General features: G+C 36.5%; 1 protein-coding gene across 5 annotated transcripts in view; it reads right to left on the reverse strand.

The window, feature by feature from the left end:
• The window catches only part of LOC106050361 (sushi, von Willebrand factor type A, EGF and pentraxin domain-containing protein 1-like), a 72,262-nt gene extending 48,572 nt beyond the window's left edge, over positions 1-23,690 (reverse strand). The window contains exons 1-4 of one of the 5 annotated variants that reach the window (XM_056035462.1): positions 23,526-23,690; positions 22,659-23,238; positions 13,916-14,059; positions 2,484-2,679 (exon numbers count right to left, since the gene is read on the reverse strand). In XM_056035462.1, coding sequence (XP_055891437.1) covers positions 2,484-2,679; positions 13,916-14,059; positions 22,659-23,081 — 763 coding nt within the window. In that variant the 5' untranslated portion in view covers positions 23,082-23,238; positions 23,526-23,690. Of the gene's footprint in view, positions 1-2,483; positions 2,680-13,915; positions 14,060-22,658; positions 23,365-23,450 lie in introns of all 5 variants that reach the window. The other 4 variants (XM_056035459.1, XM_056035461.1, XM_056035457.1 and 1 more) reach the window with 4 other exon arrangements.
• Positions 23,691-26,801: the final 3,111 nt, after the last annotated feature.

Genomic DNA, 26,801 nt, shown 5'->3' on the forward strand with positions numbered 1-26,801 from the left:
ATAAGTTAATATTAACTAGAGTTTGGCCTACATTGATTTAAATGTTCAGGTTTGGTTAAGAAGCACACGCATACTTAATGGAACACAGGAAGGAAAAATCTTACAACGGATGACTAAAAAAAGAAAGACAAAGTAAACTTCTAAAAACTAGGCTTGAAAATTAATTGAAACAAAAAAATGCTCGTGCCAAACTACAATATTACGAAGCTTGTCGTGTGGTTGAGTAGCTAAGCACTAGGCTTCCGAACCGAGAGGTTCCAGGTTTGAGTCTCGCTGAAGACTGTGATTTTAAATTTCCTGATTTTTAGGGTGCCCCTGAGTCTATCCAACTCCAATGTTTACTTGACTAGGGAAAAAGTAAGGGCAGTTGGTTGTTGTTTCTGCCCCATGAAACATTTGTTAACCACCGACCAAAGAAATAGGTGACCATTACATCTTCTGGCCCATTGATAATGGGGCTTTACTTTTTTGTATTTAACTGTAGTTTTTTTTCCAAATGAAATAATTACAGCTATACAAATTATGGGAATGGCTTCGCGAGTCAATCCTGATGAAAAGCCAGGAGCCTGCGTTCCTTAGGCAGTTTGCCGCACTGTGTTGCTAAACCCTGGCAGCACCTGCGACGCCGCTGACCCGCTGTCCCTAAGCTGTATCGGCAGTTGCCGCTCCATTAGATACATCAGCTGGGGAAGGGGGGGGGGAACTGATGTGTGGGCGACATCTTTCCGTCCACAGTTAATGCCCATGAATTCATGTCGTTTCCATGAGAGGATTTATAGTCTATAGGCTTAGCCCTCGGCACCAAGATCAGACTATTTGCGCTCCCTGGTCAGGCCACATTTTTATATGCTTGTGAGTTCTTGACGCTGACTGCAGAGATAGAGAGGAGGATCCTAGCAATGGAATTGAGATGCTACAGAAGGATCTTAGGTATCACATTCAAAGACCGCATCACAAACCAAGAGATTAGAGACAGGGTTACTGCAGCGATTGGACCCCATGATGACCTGCTAACTATCTTTAAAAAAAACAAGGTAAAATTCTATGGCCATATTACGAGGCCTTCAGGGCTGGCAAAGACCTTCTTACAGGGAAAAGTACCAGGAAAAAGAAGAAGAGGCAGACAGAGAAAACGACGTGAAGACAACATAAAAGAATGGACGGGCCTTCCATTGAAAAAAGGCTATAACCAAAGCAAAAAAAAAAACAGAAAAGAATAGAGAAAGACGGTCGACAAATCTCGCATGGTGCCCCAACGGTCTAACAGACTAAGGGATTGGTAAAAGGTAACAATAGACTTTTAGCGGCTGACGGTGGCCATAACTGTTTTGTGATCAAAACTTTTAAAATCAAGTAGACTAAATAATAGCAAGCATTTAATTTTATTATGAAAACAAAAGAAAAAAAAAACTTTTGATTGTAAATGACGAATGATATATTTGAAAAGGTCCATACAATTCGTGTCTACTGATGGACTATAATTCAGTGATGCCCAACCTAATTCGGCCCGCGGGCCATTTATAATTTCCTACACTTGTCTCGCGGGCCACATGAACGAAAAGTTATAAAATGAAATGAAATTGTTTCGAAACTATTTTGGTAGAAACCTATGGATTTTGATACTTAATTAATAGGTTATTTGACAATTATATTTTTTTTACGCGTTAGACGCCTTCATAATCTCTCTACTTAAATGTGAGCAACGCCGGCTCATTTTGTGGTCTCTTTTTGATAAACATTTCCATGGATCCTCCTATATCTAAGCATAGTTTAACAATCTTTTATTCGCGGCTCAAACCAAGAATGCCACCATTTTAATCTTATAATGCCGTTTTTTATGTTGTTGTTTTATCAAACAGCCAGACACTTTCTTTATAAAATAAATATATTGGTTTATTATCATGTTCATAAACACACAAATAATAATAATAATAATAATAATAATCTTTATTATCCGTAAGGAAATTTGTCTTACAATTTGTGCATTACACCAAACAAAACATTATAACTATAAGAAACCAAAGTGTACATTCACACCAGACTCACTCATAATTTACATGTGACAAAGTTTATATCAGATTTTTCTCATTTAATGATTTGATTGCCAGGGGAACAAAAGAGTGTTTGTGTCTGTTTGTCTTTGCTATCGGTGTCTTGTATCTCTTTTGTGATGGTAAAATCACAAAGGGGGATTCTTTATTTCGAGGATCTTGTTAGCTTTTTTATAGATGTTTGTCTCAAACAACTGCTCAAATGGGGTTTGTTTTGTTAAAGATCATGATACCAATCCATCAGAGAAAAAATGGGGGCCCAAACGTAAATAAAGATACATTTTTTCAACTTTTTTGTTTGTTTGTTCTGAAGGTAGATTTCTACACTTAGTGCCGACGTTGCGGCGGGCCGGATGGAACCACGTCGCTGGCCGGATATGGCCCGTGGGCCGTAGTTTGGGCATCACTGTCACTATAAAGGCCTTTACTTACCATCGTGTAAGGATCTTGCCAGCTCTGAGAAGGTCTGAAAACTGGGTATGTAGAACGTATGGTTTGGCAGAGGTGAAGCGATGGTGCGCACTTCAGGCATGTAGGCATCCTTGATACCGAAAGCATAAATCTGTAACTGAGGCCCATTGTTCAATGTGTCCCACTCAGTGTCCCACACAAGGGAACGCAGCTGAACCTTGATGTTAATTGACAATAATATATATATTAAGGACTTAAACAAGAAAAACACACACACACATATCTAATACATAAAGCAGAAAGTAAGGCGTATGTATTTATGTATGTTCCGAGTAGAAACAAAATATTTTGACCAATCTTGATAAAACTTGGCATAGATGTTCCTTAGACCATGGTGTAGACCGTAGTGTATGTTTAATGTCCCTCCCACAACCTGATGGCCCTAAAAAACACTGAACCATAATCTTCGAATACAAAATCAAAATCTAATAAAATACTCAGAAAGACACAAAGATAAAGGCATATTCCTCATCCCATATGCTAGGACAAATCTGTACAAATACTCCTTCTTCCCTAGTGCTATTAGAGCATGGAATGTGTTGCCTGAGCCAGCCAGGAAAACCAGTGACTTGGCAGAATTTAAGTCATTGGTTAATATGCATGACTGAATGCATGACGCGTAGGACGTAATCATCTTTTTTGAAGTAACGTCTGTATTATATAAGATAAGATATGATTAAACAGACAAAAGTACCTAATTTTATCTCTATTAATTAAAGAACGGAGCTTTTTAACAAATCGTGTAAACCTGTTTTCACAGTATTTTATATTAGATAGTGAGCATTCTCCATGTTTGACATAGATCTAAATTCAATCCATTAGATTAGTAATACCCAAACTAAGACAACACAGGCTGTGGGTCCTATCCGGCTAGTGTATATATATATATATATATATATATATATATATATATATATATATATATATATATATATATATATATATATATATATATATATATATGTGAAAGACCCGTTTATTCTTTTATGTTGTCTTCCCATCGCTTTCTCTTTCAGCCTCTTCTTCTTTTTCCTGGTACTGTTCCCTGTAAGAAGGTCTTTGCCAGCCCAGAAGTCCTCGTAATATGGCCATAGAGTTTTTAGTTTGCGTTTTTTATAAATAGTAGTTATCAGGTCATCGTGGGGTCCAATCGCTGTAATAACCGTCTCTAATTTCCTCGTTTGTGATGGGGTCTATGAATGTGATGCCTAGGATCCTTGTGTAGCATCTCAAGTCCATTGCTATGACCCCTCCAATATGATAATGTAAACTCAGAAGAAGTATGTAGGTAGGTGATGTATGTAAATTAGAAATAGCTTAGGGGCTAGGACCTAATCTCTTCTTGGTGGACACCTCATTGTACAGTTGTTTTTTATTCGAAGCGATTTATTATTTTCAGTTTGTTAACTACCTGTTATGAAACCCTGAAAACGGACATAAAATGAAGTATGACTGAAGGTTAAAGGATGGGCACACAATGCACCAATGTTTTTATTATCTAAACCTTTAGAAAAAAATCAACAATTAGTTCTAGAAGTATATTTTCAAATTCCATAAGGATAAGGTAGATATTCAAATTCTATAAGGATAAGGTAGATATTCAAATTCCATAAGGATAAGGTAGATATTCAAATTTTATAAGTATACGGTAGATTTTAAATTCTATAAGGATACGGTAGATTTTCAAATTCAATAAGAATACGGTAGTGTGAATCAGACAATATGCTCACCTTAGCAGTGGCGTAGCATCCATGGCGCGAAGGGGTTCAATGAACCCGGGCCCACGACCATTTAGGGGCCCACACCCGATGGTGTAAAAACCATGGGACCAGGGCCGGATTTACCTCTATGCAACATAAGCTCTAGCTTAGGGCCTCCAAGACATATTTAGTATTTATATACAATATCTGGACTTATATGGGGCCCCAACTCTCAAATAGCTTCAGGCCTTTTTAACTCTAAATACGGCACTGCAGGGCGCGTAGGGGTTTCATATCGCCTGGTCCCATGACTAATGACCAATTGTGCCCTGCCCTACATTGCAATTTTGTAGCAAATAGTTAAAAATAATAACGTTCCCTTAAAATATCCTAAACGTCAGATAAGATAAGATAAGATAAATTTTTATTGATCCAATCTAATGGAAATTCGGTTTGACTACAGTCGACAACCTCAGCGTAACTACTGTACAATAACAATATAGATGCGCAACATAGATGCACATACGAACAACATTCACACACGAAAAACACATACACACTCATGACCAGCGCTTTATAAATAGACTTCTATGTACTTCTCGATGATGACAGAATGTTTATTTTTAATGTTGGTCATCCAGGGTCTATTATTACTGAATGTTTTTAATTTTCTTCTTTGATATAATTATGTTTTCACAGAACTGGATGTACGAATTAACAATTTTGGTTAAGTTCATCTGTCTGGGCAGTTTTTTACAAACATGTCCCAGTCTGATTGCTCCAGACAACTTAGTAGCTGTAAAACGGGTCGTCAGACCATGACTGGGTGGACTGTACTTCGGGTTTTGTCGTTTTTAAAACCGGTTTGTACGTGGGTGTAAGTGTGGTCCGACTCTCCGAGGGGAAATAACGATCGAGATGTGCAGGCCATTTTTATGTTGCTATAACACATGTCCAAGGTTTTATCGTGCCTTGTGGGACAATTAACATATTGAGTATATGTTGGCAAGTGTTGAGCTAACGAAAGATGATTTATCGGGCAGCATCAGAACTATAAGTCTCAAATGCATATAGAATGTCTAGTATATGTTTTGTTGCTTTCTCTGTGTTAACTGTGGGTGGTATATGGCAGTATATACACACAAGTATGGCGTACAATTGTGTAAACTCTCTCGGCAGGTAGTATAGTCTGAGACTGTTACATAGTAGTTCAATATCGGTCGTGCACACTTTAGTTGAAATATCAAACTTTATATTAACTTCAAAACATTGACCCGTGTTTTCATTGTAAGGAACTGCTTTCATCAGGTTTATTGTAATGTGGTGACCGTGCGTTGGTGGTGACTTTTGGGTCCCATTCTTCCTTTTTGTTTTTTTTCCCTCTATGTTAATTAAATATTTGATAGTATTGAGCCTACCTTTTTCTTTCAGCCTTTATTTTAAAGTAAGCTTTTTTTTTTAAGTAAGCATTTTTTTTAAAGTAAGCATTTTTTTTAAGTAAGCATTTTTTTTAAGTAAGCATTTTTTTAAGTAAGCATTTTTTTTAAGTAAGCATTTTTTTTAAGTAAGCATTTTTTTTTAAGTAAGCATTTTTTTTAAGTAAGCATTTTTTTTAAGTAAGCATTTTTTTTAAGTAAGCATTTTTTTTAAGTAAGCATTTTTTTTAAGTAAGCATTTTTTTTAAGTAAGCATTTTTTTTTAAGTAAGCATTTTTTTTAAGTAAGCATTTTTTTTTAAGTAAGCATTTTTTTTAAGTAAGCATTTTTTTTAAGTAAGCATTTTTTTTTAAGTAAGCATTTTTTTTAAGTAAGCATTTTTTTTTAAGTAAGCATTTTTTTTAAGTAAGCATTTTTTTTTAAGTAAGCATTTTTTTAAAGTAAGCATTTTTTTTTAAGTAAGCATTTTTTTTTAAGTAAGCATTTTTTTTAAGTAAGCTTTTTTTTTAAGTAAGCATTTTTTTTTAAGTAAGCATTTTTTTTAATTAAGCATTTTTTTTAAGTAAGCATTTTTTTTGAAGTAAGCATTTTTTAAGTAAGCATTTTTTTTGAAGTAAGCATTTTTTTTGAAGTAAGCATTTTTTTTGAAGTAAGCATTTTTTTTAAGTAAGCATTTTTTTTAATTAAGCATTTTTTTTTAAGTAAGCATTTTTTTTTGAAGTAAGCATTTTTTTAAGTAAGCATTTTTTTTAAGTAAGCATTTTTTTAAGTAAGCATTTTTTTTAAGTAAGCATTTTTTTTAAGTAAGCATTTTTTTGAAGTAAGCATTTTTTTTAAGTAAGCATTTTTTTTGAAGTAAGCATTTTTTTTTGAAGTAAGCATTTTTTTTTAAGTAAGCATTTTTTTTTATTTTTCTATTACCAGAAACCTAGATTTAGACTTCAAATTAGATAATAACACTAGAAAAAGAAACAGCCTACTCCGTTACTTACGGAAATGTTAAAGATGTTGACATTTTAGCTACTTGTCGTGACTGAATTAGGGAGGAGGTTTATAACAAAAATATGTTAAGATAGAACGATGTCTTTTGCTTGAATGGCTGCCTTGTCGTCTGGGATGTGTACTGGAAAGTCGTGTGTTTACACCCTAACATAGTACGGATGGCTGCCTGGTCGTGCGGTTTGCGCGCTGGACTGTCGTTCAGATTTATCGATGGTCCAGGGTTCAAACCCTGCCCGCCCCCCATCCCCCGTCGTCCTGCGGGAGGTTTGGACCAGGATGTAAACTATTCTTCAACTCTGAAGGAACATCCGAAACATATGCAAAAAAAAAAATTAAAAAAATAATAATTTACCACTATTCTTTGTTTCCAACAGTATCATCAAAAAAAAAAAAAAGAGAGGCCTACTAATGACTTCACTTCATCAACTAACTTGCCAAACATACAGACACCATGAACGACTGTGTAGAGTGGATGATGTTAACTAGGAGCACATTGAAGAGGTTGACAATTAGTGACTGAAACTAATTCATCGCATTGTGAATGTTAGTTTTATCATTTAGTGGTCATCGCGAAGAGTATCGTTTAGGTGAAACAAACAAAAAAAAACAACAACAAACGACAATGTCTTAGCAGTACATAAATTCTTGAAAAAAAAAAAACACACAACCCTTTACCTTGACCCAGATTCAAAACGAGATGAAAAATTGCTAAAAATACTAAAAGAGATCCAATCTGCGCCAATTTTTTCTTAATTATGGTTGACAGAACTCAAGAAGTATTAAAAGTTGATTAAATTAGCTTTTTTTTTTCTAAAATTGTTTTGTGAACTCCTAAGTCGTGACCAGACGAGATAAACTTAAGAATTGCAATCAGAGAGTCATTTGTAGGTTTTTTTTATATTTGCGAGAACCAGGAGTCTGCAGGGTTGACTAAACACTCTTAAGTAATTACTTACTATGCCGGCGGTTCTCAACCTTTTAGGCTCGGCGACCCCTTTTTACAACCCTCCACTCTGCCGCGACCCCTCCCCATCCGCATACACACACATCAATAGAAGAATTGACAAAAACAATCCATTTATCGATGGTCTTAGGCGACCCCTGGCAAATCGTCAATCGACCCCCAAAGGGGTCGCGACACACAGGTTGAGAACCCCTGTACAATGCCAAGGCAATGACGGTTTTTCAATATGAGCGGACAGCGCAATAGCCTTCTGGTATTGTTTCACTAAAAGCGGCCGCTTGCGCATAATGTTCGCTGTGCTAAACGGTACTCAAGCAGGGTCTTAAATGATTCTGTCAGCTGTGCTCATGAACTTGCATTGGGATGTCTTTTTCTTCTTATCTTATCTTATATAATACAGACGTTACTTCAAAAAAAAAAAAGAAGATGATTACGTCCTACGCGTCATGCATTTAGTCATGCATATTAACCAATGACTTAAATTCTGCCAAGTCACTGCATTTCCTGGCTAGCTCAGGCAAATAAATACCGATACATAAAAACTACTGGATTTCTTTGTTTAAACAAAATATTTGTCATATCAACATATTCCTGAACCGGGCCCACGTGTACCTTGCTACGCCACTGCACCTTGGTGATATATTTATGCAACACATTTTATGTTGTATTAATTTACATTCATTTTAAATGTGATGCCAAAGAGCGTAGCTGTTCTATAAATTCCCTCGATATGTTTTTTTTCTCCTTTAAAGAAAAACTAGTTTGTTCATAGCAGCCCCTTTATGCTAGTAAACAACTAACTAACAGTATTACGGTTAATTTGGATATTAAACAGTATGTACTAAAAGTAAGATACGAAATTAGCATAATGGTCTAACGGTTCATTTGGTTAATTGTGTTTGTGTGGCCGGCCTTGGTAACACTGCACATTACATAGCTGATATTGTACAATGCATACTGCTATACTGCTATATATACATTTATGTCTATTATTTGTTTTCTTTAATGGTTGTTAGTACAATAAGTGTCGACCAATTATTTAACGTTTCATTTTCTTATAAGCGGCCCCTGAAAGGGAAAAGACGCTACCGACAACGGTACAAAATGTCTGTCCGTCCGTCCGTTAGTCCTGTTTAGATCTCGTAAACTAGAAAATATAGTAAAAATCCGACATCATAATATTTTAGACCATTCAAAGTTCTGATGCAAAGGCAACTTACTTTTGTCTTTACTGAAAGCGAAAAAACGAAATTTTTTAAAATCACTTATTCAAGCAGTTTTTCCATAAAAGTACACCACTTTTACAACTATTCACTATTAATAGTAACAAACACGGAAGGTTCTTTAGTAGGGGAGATATCTATTTACCATATTTTGAACACATTTCGGCAAATGGTTTTAGATTATTTGTCAAAAATTTTTTTTTTACATTTAAAGTTCTGTCATACTAACTACTATATTTACATACAAAACAAGGTTATGAAAGACAGTTTGTGTGGAAACACAAACTCAAAATCGGCCCCCGAAGTGGTCCACCCAGGCAGGCTTCAATATTTTCAGAAAGAACATCCAAATGAAATTATATCAAAGACAAATGAGAGATAAGAATAGAGAAAGAAGGTTGACAGATCTTGTGTAGTGCCCCAACGGTACAGCAGATCAAAGGATAGGTGCAAGTGAATGCAAAGTTAGATGTAAACCTGGCCTAACTAGTTCCCCTTTCAGACCTTGTGGTCTATAGGGCAGATGATGTAAAGTTCATCTGTTTTTGTGGCCTACGGTTAACGAGGGTGTCATGAAGCCAGCACATAGACCAACCGCCTTTACTTTTCCCCAACTAATATCAGGTACCCATTGGAGCTGTGTGGACTCAGAGGCGCCTAAGGATTCCGAAGTTGAAAATCCCAGTCTTCACCAGGATTCGAACCCGGGGCCCCCGGTTCGGAAGCCAAGCGCTTTACCGCTCAGCTACCGCGCCTCTCCTGGCCTAACTTAAGTCTTATAATCTATGTCCGGGGTCGGCAACCTGCGGCTCGCGAGCCACATGCGGCTCTTTGGTTGTGAAGCTGCGGCTCTTTAGTTCCATACGCATATATTAATTATTTTATCGAAACATTTTTTTAAATAGTTCTGAAATGTTTAACTAACATTACGCATCGATTCTATTTCTCAGCCACTTGTACTCGCTTTTCATCACACCCCTTCCCCGTGACACGCGTCGTCACTGTCGTCAGTCCGTCGGAAGCTCTGGAATGACTCAGTCGTCGGATGTTTTTATGTAGGTTTTAATTCTCTTTCGACGTAAGACAAATGGGCATTTTCACCACTCGCTTTGGCTGTGACGTATAGTGTGTTGTTTTAAGTAAATGAATTAGAAGCGATTACATTCTCTAAGTTAGAAGCAATCTGTGAGTAACGCTAATCTGGTAGACTTTGCGGTACCACTAGAAATTGACAAAAAGGCAACCCATTTACAGGTGAGTATATCAAGACTGCTTCCTATGTGCATCTGAAGAAATGTTCCGTGATTTCAAAAACACACCATAAATCTTGAAAAAAGAAAGATTTGCCACTATTCGCTAAAACAGTGCAAGATAGAATAGCTAAAATGTCTTCAAATGTAACATATTTGCAAGTGGATGATATTCAGCTTTCTTCTGTCTTATCACTTGCTGTAGATGAGTCATCCGACATATACACAGGGTACATGTTGCCCTTTTTGTCAGGAATATGTCTTCCTAAGTTCCAAAGGAAGAACTTCTAGGATTCCTACCGCTCTCATGACAAACTAAAGGGGAAGCTAAAGGGAATGCCGTACATTGAAGACAATAAGATCGATTTCAATAAAATCATTTCAAAAGCAACTGATGGAGCCAGAAATATGACAGGAAAAATAAAGGGACAACAACGATTCTTCGAAGCAAACTAAACCTTGGAATTCTTACATTTCACTACATAGTACACAAAGTAGCGCATTGTGTCCAAAACAATTCAATCTAAAATAGTTAGGGTCATAAATTTGGTAATCAAGCTTGTTAGCAGCATCTTGTCAAAAGCATTCTACCATCGTCAGTTTAAAGTCCTCTTAAAGGAAATGGAGACTCAGTATTCAGACCTCCTACTTCACAATAAAGTGCGACGCTTTCCAAAGGTTGAAACGTTTTGCTTTGTGCTTGAATGAAATAAATACATTCGTAAAGGAAAAAGACATTTATCACACCGAATTAGAGAACGACAAATAGTTGCAAAAAGTTTACTTTATGGTGGATAAAACAGAAAAGTTAAATAAGCTGAATCTAAAACTGCAAGGAAAGGGAAACATAGCCTATGTTTTGGTAGAAGAATTGGTTTGTTTTGAAGAAAAATTAATTCTTTTTACAGAAGATATTCAGAGCGGTAAGTTACTTCATTTTCAATGTCTAAAGCAGTATCGTTATAAAATCAGTGAAACTTCTGACACGAATTACTTTAGCACAGTTATAAGAAAAAATCCATGATGAATTTCTTGACAACTTTGAGCAGTTCCAAACCAGCGAAACCATTCTAGCATTCCTGGTCCACCATCTCAACACACATAGTCACGAAATCTACATAAATGTATATAAAATTGATGCTGGATCAAATGCAATAGCTCGATTTAAAAAGTAAAGCTTTGTGGGTTAGAAAATTTACAGAGTTAAAAAGCAAGTTGGAAGTGTTGGAGGTACAGAAATGTGTGTTTGTAACGCAACAAAAATGGACAGATTTAGAAGAAATGCTGCGAGTTGATTCTACGCATGGAACAATCTTCCAGATTTCAATAAAGTGTGGTGAAGAAGTTGGCATTTGGAATGCTGACTATCTTTGGATTGACATATTCGTGCGAGCAAGGGTTCTCTTGCAGGAATATAATGAAAAGTATGAAGCCAACTAATAAATGAAAATTTAAAGTCGTGTTTCAAACTAGAAACATGCTATGAGCCAAATTTATCCAAACTTTCTAAAACCTTTGCAAAGCCATCTCTCACATTGCATTTGTTTGCTCCATCGTTTGTTAGTGAAGAATAAATAGTGTGAGTACTATTTATATTTGGCAGGCGAGAAACAACTTTTGTGGCTCTTTAAAAATTTGAAATTTTGTAAATTGTATATTTTGGCTCTTCCGACTCAGAAGGTTGCCGACCCCTGATCTATGTAATTGTTTTGAAAAGGCTCAATCTCTTATTCGAATGCTAAATAAGACAAAAAAGAATTTTCGCAATTAAAAAAAAAAGTAAACGAAAATGAAGTTTACAAGATTACTATTCGTTTTAAATTAGGTCTAATTTATAATGCATACTAATTAGCTTTTTCTCTTTAAAAAATTGCTTGCATAACTGATTTTAAAAATTAGATTTTTCACTTTCAGAAAAAAAGTAGCCGTTGCATCAAAACTTTGAATGGTCTAAAATATTGTGATGTCGGATTTTCAATATCTTTTCTAGTTTACGAGATCTAAACGGGACAGACGGACAGACATTTCGCACAAAACTAATAGCGTTTTTTACCCTTTCGGGGGCCGCTAAAAATGCTTACTTTTTTAAATAGAGAACTAATCTATTTAGTATGCATAAAAGTTGGACATAATTTCAAACAACAATTAATAAGTAGTTTTTCATATTATCGCGTGAACTGTAGTGGACACTTTAAACTATAGTACACTTAACTAAAGGACACTTTTTTTCTTGAGGATTTGAATAAGAGATTGACCCTTTACAAAACAATTAGATCAATTAGATATTCATTATAAGACATCAGTTAGACAAGGTTCACATCTAACTTCACATTCACTTTCACCTATCCTTTGGTCTGCTGGACCGCTGGGGCACCACACAAGATTTGTCAACCTTCTTTCTCCATTCTTCTGTCATTTGTCTTTGATAGAATTTCATTCTGATATTCTTTCTTAAATTACTGAAACCTGCCTTTTTACCCGCCTGTGTGGACCACTTCGGGGGCCGATTTTGAGTTTGTGTTTGCACACAAACTGTCTTTGTAACCTAGTTTAAAAGTTACTTTAAGTTGCGGTAAGTAATTACTGCAATAGCGAATGAAATTGTGAACAAGGTTAAATTACACCAAACCCTACTAATACCCGTGAAACCCACCTTGATATCACCGAGGTGCTCGGCCTTCGGCCTTTCCCTCTAGCCCGAGAGTTCAACGAGTTTTCATCTGCGTTGGAAGAATTTCAGACGGAAAGATTTCTTTCACTGAGATCGGTGGAGGGAAGCTTTCACTGGACTAGAGTTTCAAGATAATCTCAAACTCTAATGACAAATATTTTCTAAAACTAATTCCTTAACACTATTGTTGTGTATTTATGTTTCTTGTTGTGTGTTGTGAACTGATCTGTTCTAGTGTGTCAAAATGTCATGGTGTCCAGGTCAGCTTGTGTGTGTGTATGTACTGTGTTATTGTGAACAGTTATGTCATTCTTGTTCAATAAAGCCTAGCACCAAGACATGTCTTCCTGTAGTATTTTATTAGGTCACTACAACTATTAAAACCTTTACACCAAATTTCATGAACGACTCTTCTATCTCAGAAAGCTAAGAAAATTTAACATCGACAAAACAATAATTAAACTTTTCTATACAGCAACCATCAGCAGTCTAATTAACTTTGCCATCATCTGCTGGTATGGTAATACTTCACTGGCACAAAGACTTAGACTAAATAGACTAATCTTCTTTTTTGAAGTAACGTCTGTATTATATAAGGTTAGATAAGATAAGATAAAAGCATCGTATATCACTCGAACACAGCTACCATCTATTCAAGAGCTTTTTCCTGAAAGATGCCTTTCCAAAACACACACGATTCTTCAAGATAACCTGCACCCATTAAACCATTATTACATAAGATCTGAACAAAGTGGTCATCTCCTTTCCATTAGGACTAAAACAGAAAGATTTAAAAACTCCTTCATTCCACTTTCGTTCAGAGTGTTACAAGGTCAGCTGTCGTCATCGAGAAGTACATAGAAGTCAAACTCATAAAGCGCTGGTTGTGAGTGTGTATGTGTTTCGTGTGTGAATGTTGTTCGTTTTTGCATCTATATTATTACAATAGTTACGCTGAGGTGTTCAATTGTAGTCAAACTGAATTTCCATTTGATTGGATCAATAAAAATTATCTTATCTATCTTATCTTATCATTGAGAAGTACATAGAAGTCTAATTAAAACTTAATTTCCATTTGATCGGACCAATAAAAATGATCTTATCTTATCTTATCTTAAACAGATTTCACGTTTGAGCACTAACTTACAGAAGCGCGGACTGGCGGGGGGCCAATGTTGGACCTGCCATCTGTGATGACAATGACCGCCTTTTTAGCTTCCTTTCTGGAGTCTACAACCACTTCCTTGGCTTTCATAATGGCATCATGGGTAGCCGAGTAACCGGACGGAACCTGAAAATAATAAATTAATGAAGTATCCTTACATATTATATTTTAATCACAACAAATTTCCGTAAGGATCAATAAAGCAGTCTTAGTCTTAGTCTCAGTCTTAGTCTTAAACAAGAATAACATTTATAAAAAATGCTTTAAAAAAAAGAAGGTTATGTTAAGTGTTTTTGTATCCATTAGATTGAATAAGTCTTGCTGCCCGGTCGTGCGGTTTGCGTGCTGGAGTGTCATTCGGACTTATCGTGGTTCCGGGGTTCGAACCCTGCCCTCTCCCATCCCCCGTCGTGCTGCGGGAGGTTTGGACTAGGAAGCTAATTCTCTTTAACTCTGAAGGAACATCCGAAACATGTCATACATTTTTACAAACATTATTATTCTAGACTAACAATGATAGGCTACATCTGTGCGATTAGAAATATTTTTACAAAGCTGTCTGTCTGTCTGTCTGGTAAAAGGTTTGTACACGTTATTTCTCCCGCACTCAATCTCGGATCAAGCTGAAATTTTGCGCAATTATTTTCTCACCTCAAACAAGGTAACCGGCTACCCGTTGTTCCCTTTCCACTAGCAGACGTTTTCATAACGGAATCACGTTGAGGTCACGGGGAGCTGGAATCCTCGTTCTTCCTGGGGGGGAGGGGCACGGGGGGGGGGCTATTATTTTCAGAAATCATCCGCACACACATTGGAAAAAAACAACACTTGATTATCAATTTTTAGTATTCCCCCCCCCTTTATTTCCTAAGCGCTTTTTATGCCTGTTAAGCGTTTTTTTTTTAAATTGTAGGCCTAATAAAGACATTGTTTCAGGCCCCAGTCTGTGTAGGGATTAGAGTAATAAATGAAAATTAAGAATTTGTATTTGATATATTAAGATTTGTTTTTTGCATTTTACTTATTCTTTACTACTTATAAATAAATAAATAAATAAATAAATATATATATATATATATATATATATATATATATATATATATATATATATATATATATATATATATATATATGTGTAGCTTTAATATTGTAACTCACGATCAAATTTAAAAAAGATTGCTTTGATTTAAAAAAAAAAAAAAAAAAAAAAAAAAAAAAAATCGAGATAGATTTAGATCTATATTTATATGCCAGTGACTCTTATAGTAAAACTCTTATAGTTAAACTTCGCCCTATAATTACATTTTTATTAAATGAAAGCTGATAATGCCTTTTGAGATCGCGCATAGAATTGGCTTTTTTTTTCATATTGAATGACACCCCTAAACGACAATGTTGTCAATTTTTTGTAGAGATTTTCATGAATTTTCAGGACGTAATCATCTTCTTTTTTGAAGTAACGTCTGTATTATATAAGATAATTTTCAGGAGATATCCAGGAACATGTAAAATCAGGCTGCGGGATCCCTGTTATAAGTTATAATGGTAAGTTTAGTAATTTACACCTAGAAAAAGCGCGGGGGCCTATGAAAGTGCAGGGCCCGCTGCGGAAGCATAAGTTGCAGTGGCCTAAGACCGGACCTGCTTGCTTCTAATTTAAAATTCACGCTATAAGAGGTAGGCCTACTAGAGTCTGAAAACTCTAACCGACCAGTCCGCTCTTGTTACAAAGGTTATATCAAATCTGTCTGTCTGGTAAAAATTGTGCACATTTATTTCGCCCATAACCATTTTAGGATAAAGTTGAAACTTTAAAGCGTTTCCGTGGGGGCACCTCTGTTACGTCGACCACCTTTTAGCTCACAAAAAAAAAAAAAAAGACTGCCTTTGGCATACGTTCGTCTCCTATACGGGATCGACTCTGTTGCGGCTAGTCATTAGCAATCTGATACTTACTGTAACAATACTGCCTACTACTATTCATACTATTAGCGTGCAAATTTTACATAGGCATTAGTTTAAAAGTGCACCGGGTTAAAACAGTAAGGGTAGTTCAAAAATGGTTCCAACGATTTTCCTAGAAAAAACATTGTTCGACCTAATTTTATGCAAACATAGAATTAGATTTGCACATTTAAAATGAATTGGTTGATTGTAATACATGTAAATTACCATATGCTGAAATATATTGATTAAAACATGCACAGGGCCTGACACCTTTTTCGAAACGTAAATTGTTTATCATGCTTCACCATAATTCCCAATTTTTTAATTGATCCTCACTCCAGCTTCGTAGAAGAAATTATCTTTTTAATTACCTACTGTTGACATTCTCATTATATATATTTTAAGTACGTTAAATACAAAAAATATTCATTGAAAAAAAAAACGTTAAAATATGACAAATGACAACCTAAATGTAATTATTTGCTTATTTTCTCTTATCTTATATAATACAGACGTTACTTCAAAAAAAGAAGATGATTACGTCCTACGCGTCATGCATTTAGTTATGCATATTAACCAATGGCTTAAACAATGTTTGCAATCATTGTATTTTAAAATGTAACTATTTAATTTGTGCGCTTACTAATAAAATATGGTTCTTTTTGTTTAAAAAAAAAAAAAAAGCCCAATAAAGAGGCCAATAGCCCCAAAAAGAGGCAATGCCCAAAAAAGAGGCTCATAAAAGAGGCAAAGGCCCAAGGATTCCTAGGATGTAAACAGCTCAACAACTGAAGTCAAAAGCTAAAAAGCTGAGGTATCCTAAAAAAAAAAACAAGCGAAAAAAAAAAAATCAATAAGTCCTACCTCTAATGGCAAATAATAACAATACAAAAAATATGTATACTAGTCGACCGGCGGCGTAGCATACGACTCTATTTTGCAGGGCCGGCCTTAGGCCACTGCAACCTATGCGACCGCAGTGAGCCCCGCACTTTCATAGGCCCTGCCCTAATTCAAGGTGTATAAATTATTAAATTAAACAAATTTATAACTTAAAACAGATTTCCCGCGCCCATCTGTCGATTTACCAGGAGCTCATGGAAATCTCCCGAAATTGCAAAATATACGAAAAAGTCCTTAAAATATACAGAAATATATAGACGAAAATTGTCATTTTGGGATGTCATTCAATATGGAAAACGCCATTCCTACGCGCGATAAATAAAAACGGCATTAGGCATTAGCTGTAATTGTGTAATCTGGTGAAAAAAGCTTTTTGTTTCTAAATTTAGGGATGTTACTAAAGGTGTTACTCTGGTCATTTGTGATGAATCTCACTGCTTTTTTGTGTGTGTGTCTGTTCCAGTTACTTAATGCGTGATATGACAATCGTCCAGGTCCATGCGCACTGCTAAAACCTCCTCTGTCCCAACAGTACTATCACCATATTGTCATTGTCATGACTCAGTAGAACTCATTATGCCAACTCGCATTGAAAGCAAGTACTAAGATCCTGGCTCTACTTTCGTTTTCAGTGACAAGACCTAAAGAGTCTCAGTGCTTATAGTCCACAAATGAGCTCCCACTTACCTCTGTGACAGGGGTTCTCAACCTGTGGGTCGCGACACCCCCTTGGGGGTCGATTGACGATTGGCCAGGGGTCGCCTAAGACCATCGAAAATGTGGATTTTTATTGTCTACTCTTCTATTGCTGTATGTGTGTGTTGGGGGGGGGGGTCGCGGCAGAATGGTGGATTGTAAAAAGGGGCCGCCGAGTTTAAAAGGTTGAGTACCGCTGCTCTATGACAACCATTGTTGTGGTTTTTATTTAGTAACGTTCAGATAACTATCTGATACCAAAGCTATCATACATAATGAAGGCGCGGTGGCTGAGTGGTAAAGCGGCTTGACTTCCAAACGGAGGGGTCCCGGGATTTTTAATTTTGGTATCTTTAGGGCACTTCTAATGGGTACCTGAAATTAGTTGGGGAAAGTAAAGGCGGTTGGTCGTTGTACTGGTGCATAACACCCTAGTTAACAAAGAAACAGATGGCATTTACATCATCTGCCCTAGAGACCGCCGGGTTTGCAAGGCGAACTTTGATACAGAGGTGTAGCTAAGGTGCGGGAGGGAGGGGAGAATTGGAAAACCCCCCTGGACCCCACTTGAGGGAGCCCCCACATGAGTTTTCTTTTACATTAAATATTACGCAAAATGATGGGGCCCACAAAGAGGTCAAGCCCACAAATGATGGCGTATTGCTAGATACGCCACTGTATAGATATCCTTAGATATAGATATTCTGTATAGTTTAGAATTTCATTGTATATGTGGATAGAAAATCAGGAAATCAAAGATTGTATGGACAAATTAATCAGAAATATAATAAGAGAATGAAAAAAAAAAAGCTCTAAGACCAGTTCAAGTCTTTTCTCAGAGGCCTGGCAAAATAATAATATAGCAACACTTTCTTTTTACAAAGCGTATATCAACTCTGTCTGTCTGTCTGTCTGGGCAAAAGTTCGTACAACTTTTTTCTCCGACATTCAATCTCGGATCAAGCTGAAATTTTGCACTATAGTTTCTTTTATCTGACAACACAAAAATCAGTTTTCAAAAAATAAACAAATTAGTTCATTAATAATTGGTAATGAATTATTTTGTTTGGTATCTCAAACGAGGGAAAGAAATAGTACTTGACCGAGGTGGTAATATAATCTGAATTCCTTTTCCAAGGGAAGGAAATAGTACTTGACTGAAGTGGTGGTATAAGCTGAATTAGTCCCCTTTATAGAGTCTGAGGCTTATTACAAATTTAATTACATAACTGATCCAAACCGATATACTTAATATAAGCTTTGTTTTTTAAAAAGTACACTTTTTTGTATTTTTCTTGTTTCCCACTAAGATAGCAGTCTGGTAGTGTGATATGCACTCTGGACTGTCGTTTCGAGGTTCCGGGTTCGAGCCTCGAGCTTTGCCGACCACCATCCATCCACAGACTTGCTGGCGGATCGTACTAAAATGTAATACCGGTATCTTCATTCTGAAGGAGAGTCACTAAAACAAATATGGAAAGCTCCAGACCTTTGTTAACAGATGCCTAAAGAACTAGACAAAAGCCCATAGCCCAAGACATCACTAAACGACAATGGAGCTGGATAGGACACACCCTACGAAAACCAGCTACCAATGTTGCAAGGCAGGCACTTGACTGGAACCCACAAGGAAAGAGGAAAGTGGGCAGACCCAAAGCAAACCTGGAAGAGGTCAGTCATCAGTGAAGCTGAGGGTACAGGAATGACATGGGAGCAGATGAAGAAAGCTGCTCAGAACCGAGTTCGGTGGAGAGGTGTGGTTGCGGCCCTATGCTCCCCTGGAGGGTTCACAGGATTAAGTCAAGTAAGTCAGTCATTCTGAAGGAACATAGGAAACATGTAGAGAAAAAAAAACTACATTCTCTCCTGTCTTTAACCTAGTTGGATATGTAAATGAAAGATTTACACTCTTAACTTATAAATCACAGACATTCCTTCAAAAGATAAGATAATTACGTCCTAAGCGTATCTCCCTATGTTAATCTAGTCAAGCATGTAAATATAGGGTCTTAAACTCTGCTAAGTCATTGGTTTTTCTGGCTGATTCATGCAATCCATTCCATGCTCTAATGGAAGTATGGCAGTGGTTCTCAAACTTCTTTGCCCCGGGGACCCCTTAATATAGTCAACTGGTTTGTAGCGAAGAAGTTATTTTAAATGTATACATATTTCTTCTTTCTTCTTGTTAGGGTCCGCGGATAAAAGTTTGAGAATCACTGCACTATGGTTCAGTGAATAGACATTTGTCCTTGTATCCGAGTATTCTATTGGGTTGTGTTTTTGTAACTCTATTAAAGTTTTCATGATTAATTCATGCAACCTGTTCTATGATGTTATTTATTGCACAGAGGAAGGTAGCGTTCTTATATGGATTTGTTCTACCTACAGTCAGGGCCGGTCCTATAGGTTGCGGGGCCCTATGCGAAACGGATTGGCGGGGCCTAGTTTGGGTTGTGATAAGGATAATTTAAGTGAAAATTAAGATTTTGTATTAGAAAATAAATTCGTCTTTGCATTTTATTTATACTTTACTAAGTACAAAATCACTGTCAAATTAACTTTATGAGTCATCTACAGTAGATAGTAGTTTTCCAACAAAAAGCCGATAAACATTCAGAGTTGCCTTATAGACTTAAAATCGATAAGCAAAATATCGCTCTTTTTTTTTCTAAGAGGTCGAGATAAATTTAGATCTATATTTGTATGCCAGTGACTATTAAAGTAACAGGGGCGTAGCTAGTAATTTTCCATCGTTTGGTGTCCGGGGCGTTCTTGTCCTCTTTGGGGGCCCCTGCATTTTGCGTAATATTTATTTTTTTATTGTAAAAAACCCTCATTTGGGGCCCCCCTACAAGTGGGGGACCGGGAGTATTTTCAAATTCTCCCCCTCCTCCCCCACCCTAGCTACGCCACTGTAAAGTAAATTAAGTATTTGAACTTCTTTTTTTTGGCTAAAATTCGGCTTATTACATTTCTATTAAATGAGCTGAAAATGCCGTTTTTTTTTTAAAATCTAGAGTTGGATTGGCGTTGTCCATATTGAATTACACCCTGAAATGACAATTTTGTCTGTTTTAAGAAGATTTGCATCAGCTTTCAGAAGATTTTAATAATTTCAGGAGATTTTCATGACTTTTTCTTTTATTTTTTAATTTTAGGAGAATTCCTGGAACCTTTTAATAATAAGTTAAAAATGGTTTACTTTAATAATTTACACCTAGAATTCGCATCGCGAGGGGCCTGTGAAAGTGCGGGGCCCACTGCGGCCGCATAGGTTGCAGTGGCCTAAGACCGGCCCTGCTCTACAATTATGTATAACAAATGAATTATCCATGCGTCTTTCTGTGCATTCTAGTGGGTTATGTTTTTGTATTAGCAAGTTATGGTTATTGCTATTTGACGTTAAGTCTTCATTGTTTGTACACGCCCTACTTTTAGGTTTCATTCTCTTCATGGGTTCAAAAAATTGGAATTCGGAAACTGAAAGCCAGACGAGAATTTCGAAAATGGCTCTAACGATTTTCCTAGAAAGTCGAAAGTTTATTTATTCTTTAAGAAATAGAAACAAGAGCTAATTAGAGAAACAGTGAAAATTTCTGATTTTACCGTTAGAACTAATTTTTCTAAATATAATGATCTTAAAAATTAAATTTGCATGTTGCTTTTTTTTTTATTAACACTTCAGTCAATATTTATGCACAGTTTTCAAAAGTTTTTTTTTGTATTTTAAAAAATTCTAAATAAGTAAATAGACGTACATTAGCCATGCTTGCGATTCATTATAACACATATAAAGTTTCAGTCCGCATACCTTTGTACAATCACTAGCTGAATTATTGTATAGAATTACTATAGAAGATCTTATTTTCTTATCTTATATTTTATAGACGTTACTTCAAACAAGAAGATAATTACGTCCTAGGCATTTCATGTGTCAATATAGTCATGCATGTTAATCAATGACTTAAAAACTCTGGCAGTCGTTCTTTTTTCCTGGCTGATTCAGGCAACCCATTCCATTCTCAAATGGCACTAGGGAAGAAGGAGAACTTGTACGGATTTATATGAATTTGTTCTAGTGCAGCGGTTCTCAGCCTTTTTAGTTCGGCGACCCCTTTTTACAATCCCCCCACTCTGCAGCGACGCCCCCCCCCACACACACACATACAGAAATAGAAGAATAGACAATACCAATCCATATTTTCGATGATCTTAGGCGACCCCTGGCAAATGGTCAATCGACCCCCAAGGGGGTCTCGACCCACAGGTTGAGAACCCCCTGTTCTAGTGTATGAAATAAGATACAAGATTGTATCTTTGTGCCTTTATGACTATTTCATTTATCTTTGTTTTTGTATTTGTAAATTATGGTTTAGTGTTTTATGTATTATAGCTACTTTACTTTTTAGTCTTCTCTCCTGAGGTGTCTCTAAGTCTAGTGATTTTACTAATAGTGTTACTCTAATCAAATTGGAATGTTCGTTTGCTATAAATATCACTACTCTATTTTATTCTCGTTTATTTATGTTTTCTTGAGTTGCGATATCCCCAAGAGGATGCATGTTCTAGTATTGGCCTAACTAAAGTTAAATAACATTTTAACTCTTTCTCTCCTAATCGACGATACCATCGTTGATTTGACCTAATTAAATTAAATGAATGTTTAAATAAACTTGACTTTGTGTTATATAAAAAGAGCATGCATTTCCCTTTAATTCTATACCAGATATAACATTTTCTGATAACAAACAGGGAAGATATTGAATCTTAAATCATAACAGGGGAGTGAAATAGTAAATGATCAAAATGAAGAATTTTTTTCGAAACATGGACAAATTATAACGGAGAGAAAGAGTTAATTTTATGTTCTTGTTTGATTTGTAATGAAAAGTGGAAATACTTCTTGCAATATTGAATCATTAAAAGAAAAAAAAAAAGAATAAGAAATGATAGACCACCATCAATGAAATGGGTTGCCTGAGTCAGACAAAAAAAACAGTGACTTTGTAGAATTTAAGTCATTGGTTAACATGCATGACTAGATGCATGACGCGTAGGACGTAATCATCTTATTTTTTTATAGTAATGTCTGTATTTTATAAGATAAGAACTTCATCAAATAGGATTTGATATTGTAACAAGTAACACACACACACACACAAAGGTTTTGTGATCTTACTTTCTTGGAAAGATGTTTCTGTAACCTCGCCACCAGGGCGCACTTGTTGTAGTCGCCCGCCCTGATCCCGTCAATGTCAACGGAAGCGGTGGTGCCGTAGGTGATGACCGCCACCCGTGTATTATGTGCGTCCACCGTGAAATGCTCCAGGAGGTTGTGGACGAAGCGAACCATGGAGCCCCAGCCAGCCCTGGTCACACTAGCTGACCTGTCCAGGACGAAGACCAGATCCACAGGGTTTGTCAGGGGCGTTGAGGAGGAGGTGTAGTTACTATAGAAATCGAGTATGAGTTGGCGCCCTTGTTCGATATTTTCTGCATCTATTTCCACCGTGTCAAAAGCGGAGGATATTTTTGAAAATTCAAACAGGCATAATATTGAAATAACACATCGCGACATCAACCTGGCCATTTCCAGTAACATTAACTCTTTCTCTCCGTAATTGTTTACCACATTCTGGTGGAATCAACGCTGGTATCGTCAGTTAGGAGAGAAAGAGTTAATTATCCAAGCCTATGAAAGTAAATCAATTTTGTCACTTTAAGAAACACCATTCTTTTAAATCAATTAAAACATTACCCTATAAAAAAAATATATTTTAAAATTATAGATCTAAAATTCTACAATTAATTTGTTTCTTCATTGTATTAATTTAACAAAAGTAGTGGAAATAATTGATCTTAATTTCTCCATAGCTTTTGATTTTCTGAAAAATAAACCAAAGAAAATTGTATAAACAATCACTATTTGTACAAAACTTGTGTAAAGCTGATTATGTTTAGTAAAGCGCACACTATACACAATAGATGCATATCCTAGAAATTCAGCACACTCGATGGTAAATCCAAACTCTTTATAAGCGCTTACAAGATCCAAAACTGTGTGCGAAGCTGTGTAAGGAACGGATCATATGACTCCCAGTGACGTAGCCCCAAAAGCAGACGACATACATTGTTTTGGTCTTGCAGCGGGTAAAAAATCTGGCCCGTTGGTTATTGCATCCATTCGAAGGCGATAGTAAGTGGGCTCTTAGGCTTGGCACTATCTCTGCATTAGTGTGTATGTGTGTGTGTGCGTGTGTGCATGTGTCAAAGAGGAGAGGTTAAGTTTTGTTTTAAAACGAGGCCACGAAGTAAGAAGCGGCAAGTTGGCCTGTTATGGTAAAACTTCAAAGAGAAGTCAGAAATTAAAATTGGGTCAGCACAATCAGCAGTTAATGAGAGAATTAAGAACACGACAAAATATTGCAGACGCGAGAAAGATGCTAATGAAGACATGACGTTACCTTTCCTAATGGATCCTTTTGCAACTAGTTTCAACTTTAGTGCAACTTAAAAATTGTATTTCTTTTGATTTGTTTCGTAGGATTAGCTCCGGGTACATTTCTTATTTGATAGGCTAGGACAAATTCATATAAGTTGAGTCGATCTTTATTAGGTCAAAAAAAACCCCCAAAGATTTACTGCTGCTGGGGTAAACGACTGTATAGAAAATACGAAAAACATGCATATATGTAACCCTGCCGGACCAAGTAAAACAAAGGACATTTGGGCCACGAGGCCTTCATCAGCTACAAAACAAACTTGTAGCTGATGAAGGCCTCGTGGCCCAAACGTCCTTTGTCTTACTTGGTCCGGCAGGGTTACATATATGCACGCTTTATTAGGTATCTACGAATATTCCAATTTGATCTGAGTATAAGTATCAGTAAAATCACTAAACTTAGAGACACTTCAGGACAGATGAATACAAAGTAAAGTAGCTATAATACATAAAACACTGAACCATAATTTAAAAATAGGAAAAAAACAATGAAATACCCAGAAAGACATAAAGACAGTTTTTTTAAATTAAATTATGCAAATTGTATGTTGTTGTTTTTTTTTTTACTTAAACGAAAGTGTGAGTAAAAAGCAGGAATCCAAATTTGGGACAACATATGGAGTATATTTAAACTAGTAGGATAAAGACTACAGAACAATATTAATGCTGTAAATGTGTTGTTTTTTCCTTAAATATATTTATACTAAATAATAAGTTTTTTTAGTCACTATTAACTTTTATTTCCCTTTTTTTAAACTCATTATTATTGACCTTTGCACTTTAAACCTACATAGTAAATGGCTACTGAGAGGGAGAGAGAGTTGATCTAGTCCAGGTACTAGAGTCCATTGTTCTCCAGTCAGGTATGCACTTATTATCTCCCCTAACGGTCCGGAAACATGAGCCGTACAATTAGGAACTTATCTCTACCAATTAGAACACGACCTATCCTGGTTAAGTCCCATTGTTAGTCAAAGTAGTTTATGACTTGGTTGAGAATAAACATTCTTCTGATGTCTGTTGCCTCACCTGTTTTCTGATGTCACTTCCGTTTGACGAATATGCGTAACGTCTGTATTATATAAGATAAGATATGATTTAGATCTAGATCTTCTGTAGAAAATATAACTCCAACCCTCGTCTACAATCAGTGGCGAAGCTAGGAATTTGCCATCATTTAGGAGCTTGTTATCTTAGGGGCCCCCTGCATTTTGCGTAATATTTAATATCTAATGTAAGAAACACTCATTTAGGGGTCACCCTCAAGTGGGGCCCCGGGGGAATTTTCAAATTCTCCCCCCACCTCCCACCACCCTAGCTACTAGCTACGCCACTGTCTTCAATTATATAGTTTGGATAACTCAATGTATTATAGAACCGTATCAGTAACTGTAATTTTCTTTCGAATAACTAAAACATTGCCAACTATGAATTTTGTCAATACATGTAGCCTAAAAGTTCCCCTTTCAGACCTTGCAATCTACGGGGCAGATGACGTAAAGATCATGTTTCTGTGGCTCACGGTTAACGAGGGTGTCATGTGGTCAGTACAACGACCAACAGCTATCCTATCTTAGAATCGCCCCCCCCCCCCTCCTTTTTTTTTACGGACGCTCAAAGTGTGGCTAACCTGAAAAAAATCTGGCATATCTTTTACTGAGTCATGCATGCTTTGGGGTTAGAGATTAGCTCATCGCCTGCTCTGTAACCCAATTTGTCGAATGTCAAGGTAATAAGACAGACGATGTGTGACAATTAGTAAGATGATCAGCATGTGGAGAAACGAAACAACCACAACCATTAAATACACACACTAATATAGTTTATATTGGTATAAGATCAAGGCATATCTGTTGTTTTACAAAGTAAACAAAAAAAAAATATCATTATGTCGATATGGAACCACCAGCAGTCAGTCAGTCATTGGCCTCCTTCAGTCGTAGAACGACCATGGTTCATCTCGCACACTTCCTCTTGTGGCTGTGGAGCCCTATTTTGGAGAGACACTCCGTCCACAAATATCGCAGGTTAAGGTGGCTTTTGCTTCGGTGGTAGAGGAGTTGGCCATTTTTCGCATTGTCCGTTTTTCTTCCAGGGCTGAGGCCCATGTTCATTCGCTATCCATAGCTTTCTTGGTCACTGCCTCTCTCCATCTGGTGCGGTCTAGAGCTATGTCTTCCCAATGGCCAGTATTGATGTTCACTGATTTGAGGACCCGTTTTATTACATCTACGTAACGGAGGTGGGGGCGACCAGCTTTTCTTGAGCCAGTCGCGCGTTGTCCATAGAGGATGACTTTCGGGATGCCTTTGTCCTCCATCCGGCGAACATGTCCAAGCCAGCGCAAGCGGCGTTGTCTGAGGGCTGTAAAAATGCTGGGAATACTTGTTCGTGCAAGGATCTCAGTATTGCACACTTTTCTTTCCATGTGACTTTCAAGATCCTACGGAGACATCTCAAATGGAATGAGTTCAGTTTTCTCTCTTGCTTTGCGTAGGTGGTCCATGATTCACTGCCATACAGTAGTGTACTCATAACGCATGCCTTGTAGACTTCCAATTCTAGCAGTCAGTATTTATTTATTTATTTATCTATTTTTATGTTATTTTACAAAAAATGAATGCCTGGGTTTTCTTAATGTTTGAACATTGAACAACATTGGTTTTATTTCTGTCCCTGATATAGGCTTACTTGATACCGGTATTTAAGATGTCAGAAAAAAAATGTAAAAAATCTGATAAATGTTTTGAACAGATAGGTCTTAATTTTCTTTTTGAATGTAGTGAAGCATATTGTTTGAGATCTATGAGGAGTGAGTTC

This window comes from Biomphalaria glabrata, chromosome 7 (genome assembly GCF_947242115.1).
Source record: "Biomphalaria glabrata chromosome 7, xgBioGlab47.1, whole genome shotgun sequence".
NCBI classification, from domain to species: Eukaryota; Metazoa; Mollusca; class Gastropoda; family Planorbidae; genus Biomphalaria; species Biomphalaria glabrata.